Source organism: Erinaceus europaeus, chromosome 16, assembly GCF_950295315.1.
Source record: "Erinaceus europaeus chromosome 16, mEriEur2.1, whole genome shotgun sequence".
NCBI lineage: Eukaryota > Metazoa > Chordata > Mammalia > Eulipotyphla > Erinaceidae > Erinaceus > Erinaceus europaeus.
The window spans coordinates 11,183,273-11,197,761 of record NC_080177.1 but is presented as its reverse complement, the minus strand read 5'-3'; the positions used below and the strand labels follow the sequence as shown (position 1 = coordinate 11,197,761).

General features: G+C 46.9%; 2 protein-coding genes across 8 annotated transcripts in view; one reads left to right on the top strand and one right to left on the bottom strand.

Moving 5' to 3' along the window:
- Positions 1-4,896, top strand: part of ZNF106 (zinc finger protein 106) — an 80,208-nt gene extending 75,312 nt beyond the window's left edge. Inside the window, exons 21-22 of the mRNA XM_007533560.3 lie at positions 599-745; positions 1,162-4,896. Of these exons, the coding sequence (XP_007533622.1) occupies positions 599-745; positions 1,162-1,218 (204 nt within the window). The 3' untranslated portion in view covers positions 1,219-4,896. The remainder of the gene's footprint in view (positions 1-598; positions 746-1,161) is intronic.
- A 1,312-nt stretch (positions 4,897-6,208) lies between these two features.
- CAPN3 (calpain 3) overlaps positions 6,209-14,489 on the bottom strand; it is a 57,977-nt gene continuing 49,696 nt past the window's right edge. For 5 of the 7 annotated variants that reach the window (XM_060174462.1, XM_060174463.1, XM_007533580.3 and 2 more), the window contains 9 exons: positions 12,955-13,068; positions 10,827-10,904; positions 9,359-9,416; positions 9,214-9,278; positions 8,693-8,761; positions 8,520-8,598; positions 8,226-8,342; positions 7,214-7,272; positions 6,209-6,853 (listed from right to left, as the gene is read on the bottom strand). In XM_060174462.1, coding sequence (XP_060030445.1) covers positions 6,827-6,853; positions 7,214-7,272; positions 8,226-8,342; positions 8,520-8,598; positions 8,693-8,761; positions 9,214-9,278; positions 9,359-9,416; positions 10,827-10,904; positions 12,955-13,068 — 666 coding nt within the window. In that variant the 3' untranslated portion in view covers positions 6,209-6,826. The remainder of the gene's footprint in view (positions 6,854-7,213; positions 7,273-8,225; positions 8,343-8,519; positions 8,599-8,692; positions 8,762-9,213; positions 9,279-9,358; positions 9,417-10,826; positions 10,905-12,954; positions 13,069-14,489) is intronic. The other 2 variants (XM_007533602.3, XM_007533609.3) reach the window with 1 other exon arrangement.

Here is a 14,489-nt window from a genome sequence, read left to right as displayed (position 1 = left end):
AGGTGTGGTGCCGGGGGCTCGAACTGGGATCCTTAGGCTTGAACTGGGATCCTTAGGCTGGTCTTTGTGCTTTGAGCCATGTGCACTTAACCCGCTGCACCACCGCCCGGCACCCTCTTCTTTCATTTTACTTGTACACAGATCCCAAAGTTCTGCTCAGTTTATAGGGGTTCTGAGACTTGAACTTGGACCCTCAGGCCTGCAGTTACTTTGTTTTTATCACAGAGCTGTCTCCCTGGCCTCCCTCTCTGCCTTTATAATTGAATGGACCAAGAAACTTATTTTATGATGGCAAGACAAAGTATAGCTTAAATAAAATCTATACATGTGCTAGCCTTTTAATTTCTTCTAATTTTTTTTAAGTACCTTCTCAAAATACCTAAGTGTCAAAAGACTTTCTGCTCTTTTCAAGATTCCTCATTGTACTGATGATTTACTTAGTTACCTCTGCTGTATTAAATTTCCTGGCTAAGCATTAGGACTTCCTGTTCTTCACTTCCACATAATTCTCGGATACACGTGACATTGTTCTGATGGACTTTTTTTGTTCCTGTATTTTTTTTTTTTTAACTTGCGCATTCGTTCTGTCCCTCTCCAGTGGCATGGCTGCTCTCTGATATTTGGTGTTGTAGATCATTTAAAACAACATCTGCTGACTGACCACACGAATCCGAACTTTCAAACTCTGAAATGTCGCTGGAAGAACTGTGATGCTTTTTTCACTGCGAGGAAAGGATCCAAGCAGGTACATTGGTGGGACTTGAAGTCACCCTGGGGTGACAAGGTTTGGCAAGTTTTTTTTTTTTTTTTCTCAGAATTTTCACAATTGCAGTAAGAAGGCTTTTTTTTTTTTTTTTTTTTAAATTTTTCACAGGTTTGGGGGATAGCCTAATGAAGTTGCAAATGAGTTGGGTCGCTTTTTAGAAAGAGCACAATGAGACGCTCTTTCAAACATTTCAAAGGCTGAACCTCGTGACTTACAATGTTCTTCTTGTGCTGAGGACTCACCTCTGAGTGCACAGTTTGATGTAAACGATCATGGTGCTACTTCTTAACTGTCTTTTGATTTTGCTTATTAACACATTCCCATGAAGCCTTTCTTGACTTTCTCTTGCCTTACCATTAGCATTGCTCTCATAGGCCCTTTCTGTTTATTTCCAGGATGCTACAGGACACATTGAACAACATGCTGAAGAAGATAGCAAAACCGATTCATGAAGTTTTGGTTTTTTTGCCTCCCATGTTGGGAAGTCATTACTTGAACTAATTTCACACTGGCCCTTCACACGGCCATACTCTCCACCCTTCCCAAGGGAAACTAGGAAGGAGAAAGTTGCTACCAGCCAGGCTTACCACTAACATAAGCCTGGGCAGCTCTATGGTATAAGGAAATTACACTTTGATTTTTGTGGAGGTTTGTCACACTAAAACATTTTAAGAAACCACACTTCTCTGGGGTGGCATGGCATAGAATAATTTTTTGCTATTAGTGTTCTCCAGCTGTTTATTAAAGATACAAATTGTAATTGGTTATCCAGTTTGACTCTAACCATATGCATATTAAAAAATGAGTTTGTGGTTTTCCATTTGTGCTCTTACAGTGGTTTAAACCTCTAGTAGGACCTTTAAATACCAATGTATTCAAGTGATACATGTTCAAGATTAGTTTAAATTTCTCTAGCTGTAATAATTGGATATTTAAATTGGTAGCAGATGTTCAGTGTGTTTCAAAATTCTTGTGCTTTTGTAGACGGACAGAGCTGCCTTTCAGTGGCTAGCGGGACGCAGTAGATTTTTGACAGAATGACTGCTCTGCTGTGTTTTAGGAATTCAGACAGCAAATCACACAGTGACAAGTCCTTCCAGACCGAACTTCCTCGTGACCCTCTCTGTAGGTCTTGCCACCACGCTCAGTTCACTGTGCACAGATCTTAAGCTCATTTACAAACTTACTAAGACCTGACTGAGCACTCACTGCTGCTGGTGTTGTCAGACCAAAGTGGAGGTGTCACTTTTATCTCCCTTCTGACTCTCCAGGCCTGCAGCGGGTTTGAGACCCATTAATAGTTTTCTCCACTGTCAACTTCTGTCGCACCCACTGTCCAGCTGTACCTAGCCTGAGGACAGCCACCAAGTACTTCTTGGCTCACAGGGTGCTTCCCATCCATCTACAGCATCTAAGACTGGGGGGGGGGGGGGTTTAGGAAAAAAATGCCTGAAAGTTTTTTTGGGGGTGGGGGCTCAGATAGTCTTAGAAACTGGTTTCTGAAACTTATCTCTTGGCCTTCAGTTCTCCACTCGCTGGGAAAGAAGAGGTAAGTACAGCTTGTTGAAGATAGACTTCACCTGTCCATTGAAAACAACCAAATTGGCAAAGCCTTAAGGAGACTGCTTTGCACTGGGGTTTTCTCTGGGCTCTTGAGCTGTAGAAATGCTGCATTCTGGTTTCTGGACACTCTGACTTTTGAGTGAGACAGAAGAACCCAGTGCCACACATCCAGCTTAGGAAGGTGATCACAGAGGAGGATCACAGAGCAGCTAGGCTGATCTCTCCTCTCCTCTTGGTTCATGGGCATCTACTCATGTTTTTACACGAACTTTGGGGCGGGAGGACATCACTGGGGGTTATGGATAAGTTCCAGTAGGCTCTGTGAACCTACTGAAACTGTGTGCAAGACTTTTTTTCCAGGAAAGACTCTGTCACTGGGGTCTTAACTGGATTCATCCACAGATGTTAAGAACTAACATAGAGCTTTGCAAACAGCTTACTTCTGTGCTTGTAAATGGGAAGACCCTTGGTGGGACACATTGTTGAGATCTGTGTGATACTTGAGAGAGGACAAAGAGGGTCTACTGCACAGTGCGCATCCATTGTTTCCTTGTGAGCTGGAGGAGCTTTTGCCCCACCTATCACCTCCATTTCCTGTAAGCTTCCAGAGATGTTGGATTGTTCTGTGGGTTTAGGAATGATGATTTCCCAGGAAAGAACATTTGAGTTGGTTTCTAAACCTGGCATTTTTCTCTGGACTGTAAGGGAGCCACGTTTTCAGGTTGGCTGGGCTGTGCATTTAAGAAAGTCTCACATGCTTTGTTGCTGATGTGACCTTCTGTCTGGCCCGAGGACATGTCTGAAAAGATGATGGTGACAGAGCCTTTGTAAAGCAGGAAGGGGGGATGTGAAGTGCAGGACACTCTTGGGGAACCTTTGAAAGTATGGACAGATTGGTAGAATCAGAATTGATTTGGGTTTAGTTTTGGTAGAACTATGCTCAGTCTGCCTTTGTGTGTGCATGCACAAGTGTGTGTGTGTGTGTGTGTGTGTGTGTGTGTGTGTGTGTGTGTGCGCGCGCGCGCGCAATCACGAGCTCATGGGCACCTAGCAGTGTTTTCCCTCATTTCACATACATTGTTTTTGAAACAGTGACAGTATAAAATCTTTTAACTCAAGAATATATAAAAACCGCTTAACATCAGTCTAGTGTATTATCGTAATTGCACTGTTCAGTCCTCTGTCTAGAAACAGAGACACCACAAGCACCTTGACTGGTTGTGGTTAAGTATCTTGAAAATTATATAAAACTTTTAAACTTTCTGTTAAAGTCTTCTACAGTGTCGTGACTCATTCTAGTTCTTGTTTTTCCTCAGAGAAGAGCTGTGGTCTAGGCATTTGCATTGATTCTGACATGTAGGACTGGGTGAAGGAAGGAAACAGTTACTAGTAATGAGTTGGGTTTTGTCAGCTTATGTAAGTTGTTGAAAGCCATTTTTAGAATGTTATTTTTAATTGCTGGTGCCTACTTCTAAAGACTAGGAGTCAAGAAAACCACAGACAGAGTCTGATCCTGTATGCCTACTAGTGTTTTAATGACAGCTCTGATAAAATATCTGATTTCACTTTTAAATCCAAGGTTTTCAGTCAGGTTCAGAATCTATTTTGGCACACTCAGTTGTAAAGCAGTTAAACATAATGCAAATACAATTCTAGGAGCAAAAGGGTTATCTTGACCTAATGGCACTTGAATCTGAGAGAAAGTCACTGCTGCAAAGCTGTATTTTTGTGGGCAAAATTATCCCAAGAGTTGGCAGTTAATTATTTAGATCCCAACCTCCCTGTAACTTAAAGGCAATGTTATTGCTGTTGAAGTAATTATTTGCTTAATGAAGAGTTTGGGATTTTTTTGGAGGGTGGTGGTGGGGGAGCAGATGATAGAGTGAACATCTTTAGTGATTAGGTGTATGGATGGTTTTGTGGGAGCAAGTAAAGTGTACGACACTTAGTCAAATGGTGCGGTAATTTGATGGAAGATTCATTGTGAAGGGAAGACCAACGTATGTAGTGGAATTGGAATAGCACACACCCTCTGGTTTCTCAAGGAGCTGTGGTTCGTGTATGCTTACTTGTAAATTTTGTCCCTGTTACCTAGAAAAGAGCTCCTAGAACTGTTTGGAATGCCATACCTGCCACAGTGGTCAAATAGTGATTTGACTGGATAGGAACCTCTAACCTCTTCTCAACATCCCACTATAGTAAGTGGTCCTGTTGGGTCCATCACAGGGCACCTAGTTTTGCACCCAGATTTGCTCTGAATTAAAAATTGAAGATAGTTGTCCAACTGAATTGGGGGAAGAGGTGGCCAAGGAGTCAAGGCTGTTGAAGATCTTTCTCCTGCTTAAGAGAACTTTATGCCCTAGAGCTGCTCTAGTACCTTTATATCTAATTTTTTTAAAAAAATGTTGGCTGGATTTAAAGAATGAAAGCAGGTGACACCTGACTGAGAAATGTTTATAAGCAAATAGCTCAGCCTTCTTACATTTTGGAATAAAGCTGTGAACTTCATAACTTTGTAAAACAAGACATAAAGCAAATGCAAGAGGAAAATAAACTACTTTTATGGACTGTTTGTTGCCTTTTCTGCATATTTATAACCAACTCCTTTTCCATATTGTCAGAGCAAGAAGGAAAAGTTAGTTACTACAAGTAGTAGGATGTGCCTCACTTAGTCCACGGTTGGGATAAATTTTGCAAAGAGCGGCTACATCTAAGGGTTGAAGGCTGAATAGATCAGTTACTGTGGAAGAACTAGAATTAAAAACTCCAACTCGGGAATCGGGCGGTAGTGCAGCAGATTAAGTGCATGTAGCACAAAGCACAAGGACCGGCGGCGTAAGGATTCCAGTTTGAGCCCCCGGCTCCCCACCTGCAGGGAAGTCACTTCACAGGCGGTGAAGCAGGTCTGCAGGTGTCTTTCTCTTCCCCCTCTCTGTCTCCCTCTCTCGATTTCTGTCCTATCCAACAACAACATCAACAATAATAACCACAACAAGGCTAAAACAAGGGCAACAAAAGGGGGAAAAATAGCCTCCAGTAGCAGTGGATTCACGGTGCAGGCACTGAGCCCCAGCAATAACCCTGGAGGCAAAAAAAAAAAAAAAACCAAAAAACAAACTCCAACTCAGCTCCATTACACTATGGTAACTGGTCCTTCTGAAGGAACCTTTTGAAGGAACACATTTACTTTTGAGGAGAGTCAGCTGAGTAATTTTTTTAAAAAGATTTTATTTAATGAGAAAGATAGGAGAAGAGAGAAAGAACCAGACATCACTCTGGCACATGTGCTGCTGGGGATCGAACTCAGGACCTCGTGCTTGAGAGTCCAAAGCCTTATCACTGCGCCATCTTCCGGACCACAGCTGAGTAATTCTTATGCTCAGGAAATAACATGATTAAAGTGGTTCTGTTTTGTGTTTTTTGTTCTTTTCTGAAACTTGGGTTCTCTGGAGGTGATGGTAAATATTGGATGGATTGTCAGAAACGTTACAACACATTTTTGCATAGAGAAATGTTATGGAAAAAAAATGTCATGGGCACCCAGGCAGTGGCATACCTGGTTAAGCACATATTGTACTAAGTGCCAGGACCCATGCAAGGATCTGGGTTTGAGCCCCCGGCTCCTCACCTGCAGGATGGACACTTCAAAGTGGCATATAAGGTCTATTAAGTATGTATCTCCCTCTCCTCTCTTTCTCTCTTTCCTAGCCAATAAAAGGGAATAAATGGCTGCCAGGAGCAGGGGATTCATAGTGCTGGCACCCAGCCCCAGTGAGAACCCTGGAAAAAACATATCACGACTTTTTCAACAACCCAGTATGTTTGGAAGCCATTCAGTCTTCGCTGTAGCTACATTCTAACTGAAGAAACAAAACACAATTGAACCAAACATACACATGCCTTTATTCAGGTCAACAATTTTTTTGGTTTCAGAATGTAGCCAAACTTAGGAGTCAGACAATCCAAAGTGTCCAGTTCTTTTCCATTGAGCTACTGTAACCCGGAACAGGCCCATCCTGAAGTAATCAGGCAGAATCAAATGCTGGTGTGCTTACTGTTTGCTGCTTGGAGAGCATAAATGTGCTGAGGGGTCCAGCACAGGAAATACTGGCTGCTACTGGTAAATGCTTCTGGGAACATGTAGGGCAAGCTGAAGGGGAGAGCGTTTTCTTCAGCACCAAAGCTGCTGAGATTCTGGCAGAAGCTCTCAGCTGGGCTTCCACTAGCTGAGGCAAGACAGAGCCCCAGCCTCCCTGAGGCAGAGGGACTAAGTTGTTCTCCTTCCCTAATTCCTTAACTCAAAGTTAGGTTGAACTGCCATGTCAGATGGACAGATGCCCTGAGGTTGGATGAAGAGTGAAGTAGAGGAAGGAGGGAGCGGCACTAGAAGCCCAGTGAGGGACAGTTGCTGCTTCCTTTGAGGTAAATGGCTCTAGCTAGTTGGGTGACTTGGAAATCCTGCGTCTCCTGCCTGGGCGTGGGTGAGGCCGGCGTGGTTCAGGCATACATGGTGAGCTGTAGCCACTGAAAGAGGAAGTCCCAAGGTCAGACAGAATGCAAGTAAGGGGGGAAAAACTCCTGAACTTAGGGGCCTTCCAGAGTCGGGGGAAACGAGCCACTCTGACAGAACAGACTTCAGGTGTTTGTTTTTGTTGTTGTTTTTTTAAAGCTGCGATCTCTGCAGCTTTTCTCCCAGGTATCCCTGGAAAGGTTCAAGTTTTCCAGCATAAAGTCATTTTCTGTGATGCTTCCTCCCACGCTCCCCTGTTTCTTTCCTAGCCCATCCCCACCACCATCTGGAAGTGAACTGTGAGGCAGGTTCAGCCTGTCTCACTAACTGGCCCCCGCTGTGACTGTGAAGGTGCAGCCTCTTCTAGGCGTTACCTCTAGAACACTGAGCTTGATGATCCCGTCTCCATCCTTGTCAAACGCATTGAAAGCTCCTGTATGGAAGAAAGCACAGACCTGGTCCAGGAGGTGGTGCACTGGATAGGGCATTGGACTCTCAAGCATGAGGTCCTGAGTTCAGTCCCCAGCAGCACATGTACCAGAGTAGTGATGTCTGGTTCTTTCTCTCCTATCTTTCTCATTGATAAGTAAAATCTTTGAAAAAAAAAAAAAAAACAACAACAACAGACCAGAGGCCAGTTATAGCCTCATCCCCACCACAGACTGATTTTCCCCCTTTTTAATTTCAGGTGGGGGTGAGTGAGTGATAGAAGGAGAGACCACCACACCTCCATCACACCCCCGTGTGACCCCCGGGTCCTCACATGTAAAAATAAAAAAGAGTGCTCTGCAGGGGGGCTATCTCCCAGCCGTTCTGTTTTTTTTTTTTTTTTTTTTTTTTGCCATCAGGGTTATTAGTGGGGCTTGGTGCTGGCACCATTTTTCCTTTTTCCTTCTTTCTACTTGTTTGCATAGGACAGAGAAATTGAGAGGGGGAGGGGAAATAGGAAGGGAGAGACCCATAGACAGACCCTCTTCACTGCTTGTGAAGCTTCCCCTCTTCTGGTGGGGAGTGGAGGCTCCCTTTATATGGTAACATGCACTTAACTGGGTATACCACCACCTGACCTCCCTGTAGCTTCTCTCTGTCCAGAGCACTGCTCAGCTCTGGCTTATGGTGGTGTGGGGGATTGAACCTGGCATGTGGGAGCCTCAGACATGAGAGTCTGTATAATCATTATGCTGTCTCCCTCACTCCCTGTAGCCCCTCTTATGAGCTGCTATCTTTCAGCATAAAACCCCGCCAGACAGGTCACCAAGACCCCTTCCTTTTCCAGCCCATTCTGAGCTTTCCCCTTTGCCCAGTGTGGATAAAGCAGTTGAGAAAACGATCAGGTTGGGTTTGCCGCTAGAAGGCCACGAGAGCAGTAGGGTGGCCGGCACTTACTGAACATGCCCTCCAGCCTGACAAAGCAGCAAATGAAGCTGTCGAAGTCGATGTTCATGTTCTTGTCCGCGTACCGCATAGTGATGATGTCATAGAGCTGGTTGTTGAGGTGGAATCCTGTTGGGAGCGTGTGAGAAGAGTTGTGGTTCTCTGAGCCTGCCTTCTAGTCCCCCAGCTTCTGGCCCTTTACGGCCTGGGAAGGAAGATGAGAACCTCTTTCTCCAGGAGGGTCCCATTCTTCCTTCCCCCCGAGTCTAACCCTCACCCTGGGCCATCCCCTTTCTTTCCCAGCACCTGCATCATTGACTGCGTTCCGCATCTCATAGCTGTTGATGGTGCCAGAGTGGTCGGTGTCATAGTGTTTGAAGATTTTCTGGGAAGTAGGACATTGGAGGACAGAGGTCACCTGCTTAAGTGGATAAACCCACCCCATCTTCACTCACTCCCCCACACTGTTCTCATCCAACCTGCCAGGCCTTGATCTTCTTCCAGAGGTGATGGAACTCTTGTAGGTTCAGCCTTCCAGAACCATCTGTCTGGAGGAAGGTCAGGGCCACAGAGCACAGAGCAAAGCACCCCCTCGCCCCTGACTCCCAGAACTGGGAAGGAGGTGGGGCTGCTTTGCTGGAAAGATGCTTCCACAGAAAGACTGCCCTGGGAAATCTTACTGGCCTGTCCTGGTATCTAATCCTCCACAGTCAGTCAGCCAGCCAGCCAGCCTTTCTCTATAACTCAGGGAGCCTGTCCTCTCAGGATCACTTCTGTTTGGTCAGCGCCCCTCAGAATCCCAGGCCTGAGGAAAGATTCCAACCCAGTGACCTTCCCCATATCCACCCTCTCCCCCTTTAGATCAGCAACCAGGCCCTTCTGCACCCCTGAAAGTCTTTTCCTGTGCACATATTTGAATTGTCCTGCCTGACTGGAACACCTCTCACAGTACACAGTGTGGTGGCTGATGGGTGGGTGGGAAGCAGTGGCAGAAGGATACGTCCATGAGCGCAATCATGCTACGACAGGACTCAAGTGTGAACCCCTGCGTCTTCAGGTCCTTGTCTGAGAGGCACAGAGAAGAGTGAGGGGTGACTTTCAGGGGGGAGGTCAGTCCCCCGTCTTACCCACTCTGAGACACTCACGTTTGTTGACGACTGTGTTAAGGATATTCTTGAGCTCATCAGCACAGATCTCCATGTCCTGAAGAGGAAGGAGAGTCATGTTCCAGAGCCCGGCAGCTGATGGGTTTGCAACACAGATGCCCAGCTGCCGGCGCTTTTGAAGGGCCTGTCAGCACCCTCTGCTGCAGGGAAGCTGGGGTTTTTGTGGGGAAGATGGGCACCATGCCCTCAGCTGTCCAGACTTCTAGAGGCATCTCTGGGACAAAAGACCTCTGAGCCACCCCCTGGGTGGGTCAGTCTAAAAACTCCAAGAGGTTGCAGATAGCTCTTCTAGCAGAGTGTCTGCTTCATGATGCCAGAAATCTCATGTTCAAACCCTGGGACAACATGGGAGCACCACGGCACCATGGGGACCTCCAGGGGTGGTGGAGCAGTGCTATGGTGTCTCTCCCTTGCTCTCTGTTTCTGAGATTAAAGTAAAATATAGGACTTGGAAGACTGACTTATGGCTTTCTGTGCTACACATGTATATACATGCCTGATTCCACCAACAGCCAAAAACGACCCTTTTTCTCTTTATTTTACTTACTTTTTTTTTTTTTTTTCCTACAAGAGCACTGATCAGCTCTGGTTTATGTTGGTGCAGGGGATTGAACCTGGGACTTCGAAGCCTCAGGCATGACAGTCTGTTTGCATAAGCATTATGCTATCTACCCCTGCCCAATTTTACTTACTTTTTAAAAAAGATTTATTTGTTTTTGAGAGAATCAGCATCATTCTGGTGCAAGTGATGCCAGGGATTGAACTCAAGACCTCATGCAAAGTCCCATGTGCAACACCCCCTGGGCCACTTTCTCTCTTTAATATTAATTAATTTTGATACTAGTGTTATCACTGGGGCTTGGTGCCTTTATGGCAACTCCATTGCTCCTGGTGGCCATATTTTCAAATAGGAGATGAAAGATTTTTTGTGGGGAGGGGCAGCGAGGGAGAGGACAGGCACCTGCAGCATGGCTCCAACACTCATGAAGATTCTTGCCTACAAGTAGGCAACCGGTGGCTTGAACCTGGGTCCTTGTGCATTGTGATATGTGTGCTCTACTGGGTGAGCCACTTCCTAGTACACCCCCCACCCAAAGATTTATTAACGAAAGAACCAGAGCATTGCTATGACACGTGGTAGCAAAGGTCAAACTTGGGAATTAATGCTTGCAAGTCCTGTGCTCTACCACTGAGTCACCTCCCGACCTCTTATGAATAATAATATGCTTACTGGGCTGGGATAGATAGCATAATGGTTATGCAAAGAGACTCTTATGACTGATGCTCCAAAGTCCCAGGTTCAGTCCCCCACTCCACCATAAGCCAGAACTGAGCAGTGCTCTGGTAAAGAATAAATAAAATTATAATAGTAATAATATGCTCATTGCAACTTGAGCATGAACCCAGGAGTGTACTCTGTGTGGGCCAGGGGCCAGGAGGTACTCACGTCGCCGGCTATCTGCCTGAAAATGTTCCGGAACTGCTGTTGTTCCTCACTCTCGTGGTCACTGTTGCTGGGCCGTGGCTGTGAAGCACAAAGCGGGGACAGGTTCATGGGGTTCAGGGAGACCCAGGGGGAAGTTCCTCCTGGGCCAAGGGAGCCAGAGGGTCCAAAACAGCCTCAGGTGGCGGCAGAACCAGAGCTAGGCCCTGCTCTTCCTCCTCAGTGGACTTAGTGGAACCCAGACATTCCAGCCACAAAGACATGCAGACAGCCTCCCCCACCTCGAGGTCTCTTCCCACCCCACCCCACCCCACCCCACCCCAGGTTAATAAAGCCTTCTCTGTTTGGGCCTGAGGATCCCAAGTAACTGAGCTGTAGCAGGCCAAAGGGGAAAGTCTGTTGGATACTTTTAGCCACCTCAGTCATCAAATGTCCTCAGACGCTCTCCCCATTCCACTGTGTGAGCATCTCAGGAAAGGAGGTGGCCTTGGGCTTGTCTGTGGAGTTTTGTCTTACCCCCTCGCTCACTGAAACTTATATGACCACCCCTCCCCACTCCACTATAAGTTTTAAAAAATATTTATTCCCTTTTGTTGCCTTATTGTTGTAGTTATTATTGTTGTTACTGATGTTGTTGGATAGGACAGAGAGAAAATGGAGAGAGGAGGGGAAGACAGAGAGGGGGAGAGAAAGACACCTGTAGACCTGCTTCACCGCTTGTGAAGCGACTCCCCTGCAGGTGGGGAGCTGGGGGGTTTGAACCGGGATCCTTATGCTGGTCCTTGTGCTTTGTGCCACCTGCGCTTAACCCACTGTGCTACCCACCTGACTCCCCTGACTACACCTACACCTGACTCCCCTCCCCACTCCACTCTTAACATCCTCCCCTGAGCTCTGAAGGACTTCATTTCTGAGGACAACTTCCATTTCCTGTTGCTGCTACCACCACCACCACCACCACCACCACCACCACCACCACCACCACCACCACCACTACTATTATTACTGGCATTATTTCACATCCCTGCATCTTGCACATGCATAATTTACCGATCTGGGCAGATTTTCAGATAGAGACAGAGAAAGAAAGAGAGAGACAACACATCACAGAAGCTTCCTTCTATCCTGTGGGCTCAAACCTGGGTCACGTGTGTGGCAAGCCAGGCGTCCTCCCAGTGAGCTCTCTTGATGACCCTCTGCTGCTATAATTTATTTTATTTTACTTTTTTTTTTTTTTTGATATTCTTTTTTAATGTCACCATTGCCACCAGGGTTTATAGCAGAGGCTCTGTACCTGTACTCTGACTCTACTGTTTCTGGTAGCCATTTTTTCCTCTTTTTTTTTTTTTTTTTTTTTAATCCTCCTCCAGGGTTATTGCTGGGCTCGGTGCCTGCACCATGAATCCACCGCTTCTGGAGGCCATTTTTTCCCCCCCTTTTGTTGCCCTTGTTGTAGCTTCGTTGTGGTTATTATTATTGCCCTTGTTGACGCAATTCGTTGTTGGATAGGACAGAGAGAAATGGAGAGAGGAGGGGAAGACAGAGAAGGGGAGAGAAAGATAGACACCTGCAGACCTGCTTCACCGCCTGTGAAGCGACTCCCATGCAGGTGGGGAGCCGGGGGCTCGAACCGGGATCCTTACACCGGTCCCTGCGCTTTGCGCCACATGCGCTTAACCCACTGCGCCACCGCCCGACCCCCTCCTCTTTGTTTTTTTTCTCTTTTATATGATAAGACAGAAGTTGAGAGGGGGAAGGGAGTTAGAGAAGGGAAGAGAAATAGAGACACCTGTAGCATGGCTTCACAAGAAGTGAAGCTTCTCTGTAGGTGGTGACTGGGGACTTGAACCCAGGTGCCTGTGCATGGTGACATTGGTATGTTATTGCCAAGCCTCCCTCCTCCGTTGTCAGTGACACAAGGGAACAGGAACATGCTCTGCCACCCTCCTTGATGTCATAGCTAGTGTCCCAATATCTACCCAAGCAGCACCCCTAACTTAAGGGAAATCGGTGAGAAAAATGGGACGAATGCAAACCAGTAGGGGTTATAGGGACACCCGGCTCTGTGAACACCCCAGCCCCAAGTCCTGCCTGTGTGCTGAAGCCCTGTGCATGCCACATGCGCAGAGACCTGTGGGGATTTCTCTTGCTTATCAGGACTTGTTTTGTCTTTGCCCTCCTCTGATTCCTGGTCCACACCCAGCTCCTTGTTGCTGTTTGCTCTGTCCGAAACGAAGATGATGGGCTGGAGAGAGGGAGGGAGTTGGGGGAGGGTTTGGAAGGAAACAAAGATTACAGGCTGAGTGGGAGCACAGAGGCAGCCTCCTCCTGGGGCAGCTTTGTTGGGGAAGAGGGAAAGCACAGGAGGCCCTGGCCCTCGGTTCCAGCTCTGCCTCCATCACCAACAAGCTGTGTGACTGGGGAGGGATGCTGGGCGTCTTTGGACTCTCCACCTGCCGGAGGCGAACAAAGCAGGCAGCACATCCAACATGCTCAGAATGCTAAGGTGTGTGGGTATAGCCATGTTCAAAGACTGCACACTTATTTTTCTTTCCAAATGGTAACACTGTTCAGGTTGAATTCCCCCAGAAACCAGCTGTCTTAAAAGCCTTAAAAACAGAGCTTCTCTCAGGGAGCTGGGCAGTGGCGCAAAGGGCTGAGTGCACATGGCACAAAGTGCACAGATTGGCCGCAGGATCCCAGTTTGAGCCCCTGGCTCCCCACCTGCAGGGGAGTCGCTTCACAGGCGTTGAAGCAGGTCTGCAGGTGTCTATCTTTCTCTCCCCTCCTCTTTCCATTTCGCTCTGTCCTATCCAACAGCAACAACAGTAATAACAACAATGATGATAACAAGGGCAACAAAAGGGGGAAAAAAAAACAGCTTCTCAGGGACTTAGTGGTGGCACACCTGGTTTGAACACACACACTACCACAAGCAAGGACCTGCGTCCCAGCCCCCAGTCTGTAACTGCAAGGGGGAAACTTCACAAGCAGTGAAGCAGGCCTGCAGGTGTCTATCTTTCCCTCTCCCTATTTCCCCTTTCCCTCTCAATTTCTTTCTGTCCTAACAAATAAAAATTAGAAAAGAAAGAAAAAAAAAGGAAAGATGGCTGCTGAGTGTGGTGAGTCATGCTGGCACTAAGGCCCAGTGAAAACCCTGGTGACGAAACAAAACAAGCAACACGATGACAACAGAAACAGAGCTTCTCGGCTTAATGAAAATGGCAAAGCTCTTTCTTCTCGCCCGATTACACCTCCAACCCCACTACAGAGGCACCTCCACGGAGCCTCTGCAACTCAGAGAAGGATAGGGCTCGTTCACAAAGCTCCAGGCTGGTGGCATGGACAGCGGGAGAGGTCAGAATACCCTCCTCCCTTGAGTGCCCTCTCCAGTCTATTTCCTCATGCATTATTGTGTGTGTGTGTGTGTGTGTGTGTGTGTGTGTGTGTGTGTTGGGGGCGAGGAGGGTGACAAAATCTGCTTTGCTCCTCTAGTAGAGATCAAATGAGATACGGGAGCAACTGCAAGGACATTTTTTTTTTGTTGCCTCCAGGGTTATTGCTGGGGCTCGGTGCCTGCACCATGAATCCACCGCTCCTGGAGGCCATTTTTTCCTCCTTTTGTTGTCATTGTTGTTGTAACCTTGTGTGGTTATTGTTGTTGTT